This window comes from Montipora foliosa, chromosome 10 (assembly GCF_036669935.1).
Source record: "Montipora foliosa isolate CH-2021 chromosome 10, ASM3666993v2, whole genome shotgun sequence".
NCBI lineage: Eukaryota > Metazoa > Cnidaria > Anthozoa > Scleractinia > Acroporidae > Montipora > Montipora foliosa.
In genome coordinates, this window is record NC_090878.1 from 7,988,899 (window position 1) to 8,000,745 (window position 11,847).

General features: G+C 39.3%; 1 protein-coding gene across 1 annotated transcript in view; it reads left to right on the forward strand.

Annotated features, from left to right (window-relative positions):
- The first annotated feature begins 7,277 nt into the window (after nt 1-7,277).
- LOC137973731 (ATP-dependent Clp protease proteolytic subunit-like) overlaps nt 7,278-11,847 on the forward strand; it is an 8,888-nt gene continuing 4,318 nt past the window's right edge. Inside the window, exons 1-4 of the mRNA XM_068820607.1 lie at nt 7,278-7,481; nt 7,591-7,668; nt 7,764-7,835; nt 11,835-11,847. The exon at nt 11,835-11,847 is cut by the window's right edge and continues 84 nt beyond it. Coding sequence (XP_068676708.1) covers nt 7,458-7,481; nt 7,591-7,668; nt 7,764-7,835; nt 11,835-11,847 — 187 coding nt within the window. The 5' untranslated portion in view covers nt 7,278-7,457. The remainder of the gene's footprint in view (nt 7,482-7,590; nt 7,669-7,763; nt 7,836-11,834) is intronic.

Sequence of the window (11,847 nt, forward strand, 5' to 3'; positions counted from 1 at the left end):
TGACAGCTACGGATTTCCTCCTGAAACTTACAACATGGATACCTACATTCTACGGGAAGTTACCTATTATAACGACAAACCACTGCAAGGACTGAACTCGGATGTTTGTGGAGATTATTGTCTGTTTTATCTCATTCGGCGAGCACGGAATGTTGATATGAACACTGTTCAAGCTAAATTTAAACGATATGATTCTCAGTGGAACGATGCACAAGTTGAACGGAGTGTACACGCTTATTTTAATTCAGTCATTTATCGTCAAGTTAATGATTGCTTTCAACAAGGTTGTAAGTCATTTCGCTGTGTCCATAAGCAATAAAATCATGTTGAAAAGTAAACAAAATGTTGCTGTTTTTGTGTGTATTTGCTAGTAAAAGGGGTGGGAATTCTATCTCGTGTACACAAATCGTTGAAGCTTCGTCTTGTGAACATGTCTCAATTCAAGTGCCCCAGCAGTATTATCATTTCTGGCCCCAGCCAATGCGGAAAAACAACATTTACGCGCCAAATACTTCAACACGCAGATTTTTATTTGAACGCCCCATTCGCAAGATCGTGTATTGCTACGGTCAATGGCAAGATTGTTTTAAGGAATTGGTAAAGGAAGTCACGTTTATGGAGGGTATCCCGACGACATTCCCGCCTTATTTCCACCCCCTCATCGTCCTGGTCTGCTCGTGTTAGATGACCTCATGAGAAACTGTAGCGATGACGAGCGCATTTTGGATTTGTTCACCAAAGTGTCCCATCATTGTGACGTCACCTGCATTTATTTGACACAAAACCTTTCCCCCCAGGAAAGTTTTCCCGGAGCATTTCTCTTAATGCTCATTACATCATTGCTTTTAACAATCCTCGAGATACTTTGGGGTTGAGGACACTGGCACAACAGGCGTTTTCTGGGCGCGTTCCGTTTGTGTGGGAGAGTTTTCAAGACGCTACATCACAACCATTTGGATACTTAATGATGGATTTACATCCACGAACCCCGGACATTCAACGATTGCGAACAAGGATCTTCCCAGAGTCACATTCATATCCCATTGTTTACGTTGATAAGAAAATCTATAAAACCGATGAACCCTTTCCGGTAGATTTCATTTAACGCCATGACTTTGCAATTGTTGCACCGCGAGGAGACAGTAAACAATCAAAGTGGTGGTGACATGACTTTGCGTTAATACAATAATACAATACATACTTAATTGACCGCTCCCCATAGGGGCTTTTCAGGGCTAATGAATACACGACGAAACGACAGAACAGAACAACTACAACAGCTATTAAGAATCCCAACTGGCCGGAGACAAACCAGTTGGCTATTTACAAGTGCAGCTGGGAAGTTAAACCAGGGACTACCAGGATCAAATTCAACGAGTGGTTAGAACGGTCTTGAACCCGGGATCTCCAGATCTCAAGGCAAGCGCCCTAACCACTGGGCCACACTGCCTCAAACGTTCTAGAAAGATTTCAAAAGCTACCGAGAGAAGAAAAGAAGAACTCGTCAAGGCTTCCAAAGTCAATCAACATTTACCGTTTCTCTGCACTTGTTTTACAAGCAGAGGGAAACAGCGGAAAGAGATGATATCTCACGCTAGTAAGGGACAAATAGAAGCCATCAGTGAAGTCGCCCTTAATCTACTTAAAGGGAACATTATGGTTCCAAGTTCATCATTTAAACGCTTGAAACCACACAAGTCGAAACTCCTGTATTTGACTCGCAAGACACCTAGTCTGAAGAAGAAAAAAGAAGTTCTCAATCAGCAAGGAGGATTCCTGCCAGCTCTCGCCTCTTTGATTGCACCGTTCGCTTTGGATTTATTGGGTAAAGTGCTAAAATGAAACACGTACAAAAGATGATGTTGGTTCCAGAGCATTTATTGCAAAGCCTTGAGACAGAACATCGCTTAACCTCACCTCCGCAACTCACGACCTTGACGCGCTTGGATCAAGACATGAAACATATCACGGATTCTACTTTGCCCGCAGATCAAAAAGTGGCCTTATTGGATCAACTATTACAACGGTACCAAGGTTTGTCAAAACAAATGAAGAGCGAAACGAAGACGAAACCTGTAGGGACAGCGACAACAACTCCAAATGCGCCCACTCCAAACCATTCTCCAACGATATCCGAGGTACAACCCAAAAAGACAGCACACAGGAAACTTCCAACCACACCCGTTGGTCTATCCAAAATTCCTGTCAGGATAGAAACACCACCTTCTCCTATTGAAAAGGACACAGATCCCTGGATCTTTGAAACGCCCCCAGATTCCACGGAGAAGAGAGTAATTAAAAGGTCCTACAGGGCGAGAACACCTATGGTTGCCCGATTAAGGAGTAATACAAAGTGGGAACCTTACTGAACAATAATGATGCAGCGAACTCAAGTGAACTACATTTACGCGTGTGTTATTTATTGTTGCTCTAAACGCGTTGAAATAGTGCATGCATAATAGAACACTAATGATGCAGCGAATGCAAGTGAATTACAACATTTTTTCTTCTCTTATTTGCGCGTGTGTGATATATTTTCGCTCAAAAAGCGTTGAAACAATGCATGCATAATAGAACACTAATGATGCAGGGAATGCAAGTGAATTACAAAGAGAACTACTCTCACAAATATCACATTGTGATAAGCGTTCTCTGTTAATTCAGTAAAACGCTTGAAATGTTTGTTGGTGTGTATTTATTGACTTAACAACTATAATCTTTGTTGTACATAGGGTGCGTTTTCAAAACAACTTTTTTTCGGATTAAGGTTTGTTTAAAGAGAACTATCTCTCGCAAATATCACATTGTGATAAGCGTTCTCTGTTAATTCAGTAAAACGTTTGAAACGTTTGTTGATGTGTTTTTATTGACTTAACGATAGCCTTCTGCAAATAAAATTCGTTCGAGTTAGTCCGGTCTCGAATGTTTCATATTCTGTATGTCTGAACAGAACTGCATTATCAGAGTCACAGTATTTGTTTAAGCGCAACGCAACATGTTTAAGGTTACGATAGTCAAATAGTAGAAGAACAATCATTTATATCAACTTGTCACTAGAGTATCTTTTAATAAAGCGTTTTAAACGTATATTGTTGTTTGCTCATGTTTTAAAAAGTATTTTGAAATACGATATGAAACCAACTCCCGCTTCACCATACAACAGTATAAAACGCTTCTCAAAATCCAAAGGTTTTTTTCAAGCGTTTTCAGAAAAGGTTTTATTCAAATCTGTTGAGTAGGCTTTCTTTGTGTCTGTGCACTGAAGGATGTCTTTGTGTATTCTTACATAAAAAAGATTGCATTTACCCGTGTTTCATTCAAGCGTGAGGTTGAAAAACTTTCCTTAAAAAAGGTTGTAACAACGGAGTTCACGTTTGTTCAAAAAGCGTGAAAGAGTTGAGAATGCTCCTCTTTTCCACACAAAACAACTTTTTTCTTCTATATTCTTCCTTCTTCACGCTTCGATCGCCTCTATGCAAATTTAGTTTAAAAAAGAACAAAGCGTTTGTGGACTTGTCCTGGCGTGTAAAGCCTTTTGTGTATGTGTTTTAAAATTCTGTTTGACTCGCTTCAAAACAATAGGGTTCTTGCGTCCAAAAGCGATCGCACGGGCCGAAATCCCGGGATGACTCGTTTGGTACGACGCTCCAGCGCCACGTCTGGAGGTACTGCATTTTTCTCTTTTGCTCAAACATTCCGTCATCGCATGCGCAAATGTTCAGGCTCTCCGATACGTACCATACCAAAATAAAGATGCTGGTTTTTACAAGCAATTGACATTTCAGTTGATTGTACAGGCATAAACGTAGATGTAAGAACCGTGCGTGTCTGGTCTTCTGGAGACAGAGGTAAGAGATGGTTTTGCGCAGACTGGGACGCCTAAAATGCTTTGTTTTAAACATGGCGGTTCACGAATGAAGTTGTCTCTCTGGCCTTTGTGTGCACGAATTCCAGGACCTACCGATACAATTTGAGCACGTTTTGAAAGCTAAAAACTCTAATCGATGCTGTACTTTGCTGGTAGGACTGGGTGGCCTGACACTTGTAAAAAAATCGACGAAATGACAACAGGGGGTATTCCCTTGTCATGGAATGGAAGCATTACCCAGAATTCGTTTGGAAATGAACAAAGCAACTTGAAAAGCACGAGACTGGTCCTCATCAAATGGCTGAAGCGCGATTGGAGGAAAAAGGGAGAAGAACATTTCTAGCCATATACTAAGGAGTAGCCCTGGTGTGTGCTTTTAATTAATGTAGCCATTTGATTTCTCAACAAATATTTGTCATAGAATATTCGAGACAAAGTAGCGCTTTTTTCGCTGTTATTCGTGTAGAAAAACACTGCGTAGCCTTTCGTCAGTTGTTCTTGTTAAAAAAAAAGGTATAATGTAAACGAGAGAACACTGAAATTTATATTTGTAGATTACTGAAGTGAAACTCAGTCTGTATCTCTATGCAATAAGCGCATTTAAAATTTTCTCACATTTCTGTGTAAAAGTTTGTTTTTGAATGATTTTCCTATTACTGCATATGAAAAACAACTGAGTTTTCCTCCCCATTTTATTTACATGATCTTTCCGGAAATTACATTCTGTCCCCCAATAAACCTAGAACAACCAGTTGTGGTCTTAAGTCTTTGCGTCCTTGCTTAATCAGCTAAGTTGTGGAATGCCATACCCAGTTAACAGGTTTTAAAATGAGAATCCAGGGAAACGTTTTGTATAGCCGTTTTTCTTTTGAATTAATTTTTTTTTTTTAAATATTTTCTATTAATTTAGTTATGTATCCATAGATGCTATGTATTTTAGCTGTAAATGTAATGTCTCCCAAGATAGTAGGTCTTGTAGTTACTCTGAATTCCGGGATGAAATAAAGTTGAATGCATTTGTGTATGTTTCCTTTAGCAGGGCGCGTGCGTACACTTTGTATTCCGCGACTACAGTGCTTACCTACCATATGAGAGATAAAATGACTTTTGCCTTAAATATATAAGCCATCGAAATCTTACGTTAAATTGTAATGACAAGGGCGGTCTGATGGAGCTGTGGGTAGGCGTGAGATTTGTCACATATGGTTTAGGGGCCGACATATCTCTCCCTCAATGCCGTACCGGGAGGCAAGGTCGGTAGCAGAAAGCAGCAAAGGGCCAACTGCGTCCAAAAGCGATCGCACGGGCCGAAATCCCGGGATGACTCGTTTGGTACGACGCTCCAGCGCCACGTCTGGAGGTACTGCATTTTTCTCTCTTGCTCAAACATTCCGTCATCGCATGCGCAAATGTTCAGGCTCTCCGATACGTACCATACCAAAATAAAGATGCTGGTTTTTACAAGCAATTGACATTTCAGTTGATTGTACAGGCATAAACGTAGATGTAAGAACCGTGCGTGTCTGGTCTTCTGGAGACAGAGGTAAGAGATGGTTTTGCGCAGACTGGGACGCCTAAAATGCTTTGTTGTAAACATGGCGGTTCACGAATGAAGTTGTCTCTCTGGCCTTTCTGTGCACGAATTCCAGGACCTACCGATACAATTTGAGCACGTTTTGAAAGCTAAAAACTCTAATCGATGCTGTACTTTGCTGGTAGGACTGGGTGGCCTGACACTTGTAAAAAAATCGACGAAATGACAACAGGGGGTATTCCCTTGTCATGGAATGGAAGCATTACCCAGAATTCGTTTGGAAATGAACAAGGCAACTTGGAAAGCACGAGACTGGTCCTCATCAAATGGCTGAAGCGCGACCGGAGGAAAAAGGGAGAAGAACATTTCTAGCCATATACTAAGGAGTAGCCCTGGTGTGTGCTTTTAATTAATGTAACCATTTGATTTCTCAACAAATATTTGTCATAGAATATTCGAGACAAAGTAGCGCTTTTTTCGCTGTTATTCGTGTAGAAAAAACTGCGTAGCCTTTCGTCAGTTGTTCTTGTTAAAAAAAAAGGTATAATGTAAACGAGAGAACACTAAAATTTATATTTGTAGATTACTGAAGTGAAACTCAGTCTGTATCTCTATGCAATAAGCGTATTTAAAATTTTCTCACATTTCTGTGTAAAAGTTTGTTTTTGAATGATTTTCCTATTACTGCATATGAAAAACAACCGAGTTTTCCTCCCCATTTTATTTACATGATCTTTCCGGAAATTACATTCTGTCCCCCAATAAACCTAGAACAACCAGTTGTGGTCTTAAGTCTTTGCGTCCTTGCTTAATCAGCTAAGTTGTGGAATGCGATACCCAGTTAACAGGTTTTAAAATGAGAATCCAGGGAAACGTTTTGTATAGCCGTTTTTCTTTTGAATTAATTTTTTTTTTTTAAATATTTTCTATTAATTTAGTTATGTATCCATAGATGCTATGTATTTTAGCTGTAAATGTAACGTCTCCCAAGATAGTAGGTCTTGTAGTTACTCTGAATTTCGGGATGAAATAAAGTTGAATGCATTTGTGTATGTTTCCTTTAGCAGGGCGCGTGCGTACACTTTGTATTCCGCGACTACAGTGCTTACCATATGAGAGATAAAATGACTTTTGCCTTAAATATATAAGCCATCGAAATCGTACGTTAAATTGTAATGACAAGGGCGGTCTGATGGAGCTGTGAGTAGGCGTGGGATTTGTCACATATGGTTTAGGGGCCGACATATCTCTCCCTCAATGCCCTACCGGGAGGCAAGGTCGGTAGCAGAAAGCAGCAAAGGGCCAACTGCGTCCAAAAGCGATCGCACGGGCCGAAATCCCGGGATGACTCGTTTGGTACGACGCTCCAGCGCCACGTCTGGAGGTACTGCATTTTTCTCTCTTGCTCAAACATTTCGTCAGCGCATGCGCTAATGTTGTCACAATTTAACGAGAGGTTTACACAATGTAATTGGTTCCGACTCTCCCCGTTTGCTTTCGTTGCTACTTGTATTTGTTCCGAGCTTATTACGACGTTATATCGCCGCCATATGGGTTCAGTTTGGATTCCGGTTATATATTTTGAGAACGTTACACATTTTCTGCTTTAGATAGTCGTCGTGAGAAAAAAATTTTGGGGTTTAGTCTTTTGGACTGAGCTTAGTAACCGTCTTCGTATGTCACGAACCTGAACTGGGTTCTAGTAATGTTAAGTGGCAAAATTGGCAGCGAGGGGTGCTAAGAGAATTGCCAATACCTGTTGGGGGTACGGTGGGGCGCACTCGTATTTTGAACTTTCGAATCAGCGGTTGTTTTAACCAGCGGCGTTAGAATGGTATTCACTATTTGCACAAATCCCATAATACAGTTCATTTTAGGAGTTATTTGCATTACAGCAGTGGATATCCTGTTCACTGAAGCGCATGATACAGTCCGTACTGGTCCGTCCCAAGAGTAAACTTTATGTAAAGAACCCCTCAAAACGGATTGCATTTTGGGACCCTATTATAATACACTTTAATAACCCTACTTAAAGTACCAATCGAAGTATTCAACATGGCGGCCTGGAAGAGTTTGAATGTGCGAATCTTTAAGATTTTGTGTAATATATTGTGGCTACGTTAACATTGTAATCTTAAAATTGCATGCCAAACCCAGGTATTCTATAGTTTAATTAAACCAATTTTAGGTCATAGGAAGGCTGAGCAGAGGAATTCATACGTCATGCAGAAGAAAGTTCTTAATTCCCATGGTTATCGAACAGACTGTAAGCTGAGCAATGGTTGTGCAGTGTCCTTTGCCGCGTGATTACTATGGATGGATTGTTATGCTTACACTTATTGTTATTCTGCTTATTTTCAGGGAAGAGGTGAAAGGTCATATGACATTTTCTCCCGTCTCCTTAAAGAAAGGATAATTTGTGTCATGGGTCCTGTAAGTTGTAGTACTAGAGTTAATATGATAAAGCAGGTTGTCAACCAATTCTTCAACCTGCTAACCTTAATCTAAAAGCTATAGCAATATATATATATTTATTAGTACAATAATCAACACACAGGATAGTAGCGTAGTATAGTATCAGTACTATCATATAGTACTAGAATATTAGTAGAAGTAGAAGTAGAAGTAATATGTCAAAAGCGAGTGCAAGTGTTTCATCAAGGAATCCAAACACTGAGAAACAGATGAAAGCACGATGCCGTAGGGGAAGTGCTTATATTGTTTCGAGGTGTTTGGAATCCCTGATGAAACACAAAGCACAAGTTTTTGACATGACTTCTCAATCCTTTTTTACTACATGTAAGTATGAGTGTAATGTGATGATCTTTTGTGAAAGGAATCAATATTCAATATTTAGGTGAATTTAAAAGGTAGAACTTTTGAATAAATTTACATAATAGGACGTGATGGAGAACAAGTTAGAATCATGTCATTTTCTCCTGCCAAAATCATCTTCCCAAGAAACTGATTCTGTTAATGAGGCCGTTCCAGTTTCAACTAAATATAACCTTGGGCTGTGAACATTTTCGCCGAATGGCTGAAGTTAAGAAAGGTACAAGAGCCAGTTTTAGATTGTGGTGGAATTTTCGAAGACTGAACCACACAAGGTTCAAGCCTTGTGTGCAGACATTGCTCAAATGGATGCCTTTTGCTAAACTATTGGATGTCCAAATTCATTTTAATCCTCTGCACACTAATGATAAAAGGTACTGCGAAAGTCTTACGTTGAATACTCTAATTTAAAATGCATTGTGTGCAGATAGTTTATTTATCTGTTTTTTTCCAAAGGTTTGTTAGTTTGAAGGTTCATTAAAATTCAAGTGTCTAGATCAGTGTTTTCATAAGTTTTTGAACTAATTGGAGTAATCTTGATCTGGGTTTTCATTGGGTACCGCACTTATTCAGCTATAAGCTGAGCGATTTTTACACAAATCCTCACTCAATTTGGGCAAATTTGAAGCCGTAGAAGGGGTCTCGGCTTATAGCCCAGTATTTTTGATAAAATAATTTTCTCAGCAAATGAAAACAGTAAAAAATGAACGTGTAGTCACTTACAAGCCGAACTAAATTACTTGTAAAATGAAGAGAAGTTGTTGTTGGTGTAATGTGGACTTTTATTACTTGGTGGCTCGTAAAGGAGCCATTCGTGTTGTTGTGTGATCGGGATCGATCTTATTGCTCGTCTTCTTCCTCGTTGTCTGTCTTGAATTCGTCGTCCATTTCCTCGTCTTGACTTTTTTTTTGTTCTGGAATATTCTCGTCGAAGACTGCATCGTTGTACCTTGTCCAAGCAAAAAAACCGTACGCATTAAAGCGAAAATCTTACCTTGAATTCTTTGCTCTGAAAACCATGCCAAAGGTCATTGATCGAGCTCGGGATACACTCCCCAATAAGCTCCCCGTTAAACAGATTTACCTTATCTTTCCTTCAGCGACAGAACCATCGACTCGCTGATGTCGTATTCTCCGGCGATCTCGGGTTTATTTTCTACAGCTTCTGCTTCGGCGACTATTTTAAGTTTAAAGGCAAGGTTGTAAGGTTTCCAGTCGAATAACTTTTTATAAAACGCTTCGCTTGTACGAAGACACGTTTCCAGTGAGGTCAGTAATTGTTTAATAATATTCGTCACCAAACGATCACGTCGCTTGTTTGTTTCTTATCTTTCGTGTTCATTTGATTTCTTTGAGTATAATTTTTCAGTCAGTGTCAATTTGTATTTTAAATTACGAAAATTTCATAGTTGATAATACACATCAAGACCTAAAATGGGTCTCGGCTTATAGCCGAGTATTATGCATTTACAATTCGTGTCAATCGAGTTGATTTTTTCCGTAAGAAGTTTGGGGTCTCGGCTTATAGCCGAGCTCGGCTTGTAGCCGAATAAGTACGGTATCAAGATACATGCACCTGACTAAAATTGGAGCACTCTGATTGGCTAATAACTGTATGAAAATTAATGAGGATTGAGAATTGTAGTAGAATAGTATAAATAGTAATGCATCATTCACAAAGATATTTTTGGGAGTGATGTCATCTATATCCCTCTCAACAGTGTGTTGTATTATCAACTACCACAATTAGATCACAGCATATTATATGCTCCCAGAGATAATTTGTGTTGATCAAAAGAGAGCCTCGGGGTATACCAAATTTAAGAAGTAACACTTCAGATTTTAATGTATCTTGTTGTACGTGTACAACTACATGTACTGTAGTCAGTGAGCCTGAAGAGCAGTGGCAACCTCATTTCCAGGGTCTCTCTTCTCTTCCTCCCTTTTTGATTGAGGAAAGAGACCCTGGTTGCGTCTGGTCACATGGTACTCGTTGACAAACATTTTTACATTGGGGTAGCGTTTTCGTCATGTTTTGATCCCGTAACTTGTATTCGTTTGACAAGGCATTTTTTTAAACTAGATATAATCTCTACCATACAATGTACCGGTAAGTTTCAAAAAGGTAAATGTAATATTTCCACAGGAGATTCCCAAAAAATGTGGCCAGGCTAAAAACAAAAGCTTTTGTGACCAATAAGACCTTTGATGTTGAGTAGCAATTTGCGGTGACAAAAACAAAAAGATATGATTGTTATTAGCTGCCAGGGGAAAAATTCCGTTGGATTTGCAGCTGTATTGGTCACAATTTCGAGCCCTTCTGAATATCTCTGCTGCATTATCATGGCAGTATGAGTACCCACTAGACTCTTCTTTTGCTCCATATAACCGACAGAGTGGCAATGTCTTGTTTCTCAATTTTTACCTTAATTGCATTTGTTTGCAATGCTTGTTCCTGAGCTAACATAATGAGCCCTTTGGTCTCCTTCTTCAGGTCATCTTTCCTCACACAATCCTGCAATGCCTTTCCTCTCACATGGTCCATCTGCCATAATATATGTGCTAAACACATGAACTGTATTGTCTCATGAATATTGTCATTATTAATAATTTATTGCTATTATTAATTTTATGATTATAATTTGTAAAAAAAAATGTATATGTTTACTTTCTTCCCTCTCTTTATTATTGTTGCCTCTGACAGGCATTAATAGTTGTGTGCATGTTTGTGTATGTGTGACTACATGTATGTGTTTGGCAGCTGACTTTATGTAGTAATCTTGTAGTGTGACTGCCCTTTAGTTCTAGCATTTATGCTTATTATGGACAGCCTGTAGTCTCTTCTATTTTTGACTACAACCTTTTTCCCTTTAAAGAAAAAAGGTGTAAAATTCGAGTAATACAGTAATGTTGTTGTTGTTGTTACTGTATTGTTATCATCATCACCATCTCTAGAGTTTACATACTTAGTGACTCGAGTTCTTGTGTGTGTTCTGTCTAGTCACAACAAGGACCTCAGAATGAAAGCACTTTCCTGAGGATATGTGTTATTCCCAGCAAGGCAGATTTCTGGTGAACACGGATGTTGCAGGCAATGATCATCTATGGACAGATGAAAATGCCAAAAAAAATTGTAATCAGATCTATGTCAGTTTACTGGCTCAATGTGAATTCACATGATGACCAGCTCCAAGGTGGCTTTATAGCTCAACTGGCAGAGTACTGCACTGGTATTGTAGGGGTCAGGGTACAAATCCTATTCAAGCCTGAAATTTTCAGGCTTTCCTTTCATTACTGCTCAAGTAACGTTAACTGTGATGATCAGCATCTCAACTTGATTAAAGCCATTCAACTGAATAGCGATTCATCCATTTGAAAGCTTAATCCACCAGATAAGAGATATGTCTTTAGTGAAAAGCCTGAAAGAGCTGGAACCCTGACCCAGCAAATAAATAATTTATACATTCCTAAAAATTATGCCCTTAAAGCTATCATTAGTTACTCCAGCTTGACACTTTCTGATTCTCTGATGGAACCCCACCTGTCGATTCCTGGTTGAGATAAATCAGTTTCAAGATGTTTATCTGTTATGTTTGTTAGATAACAGATGAGA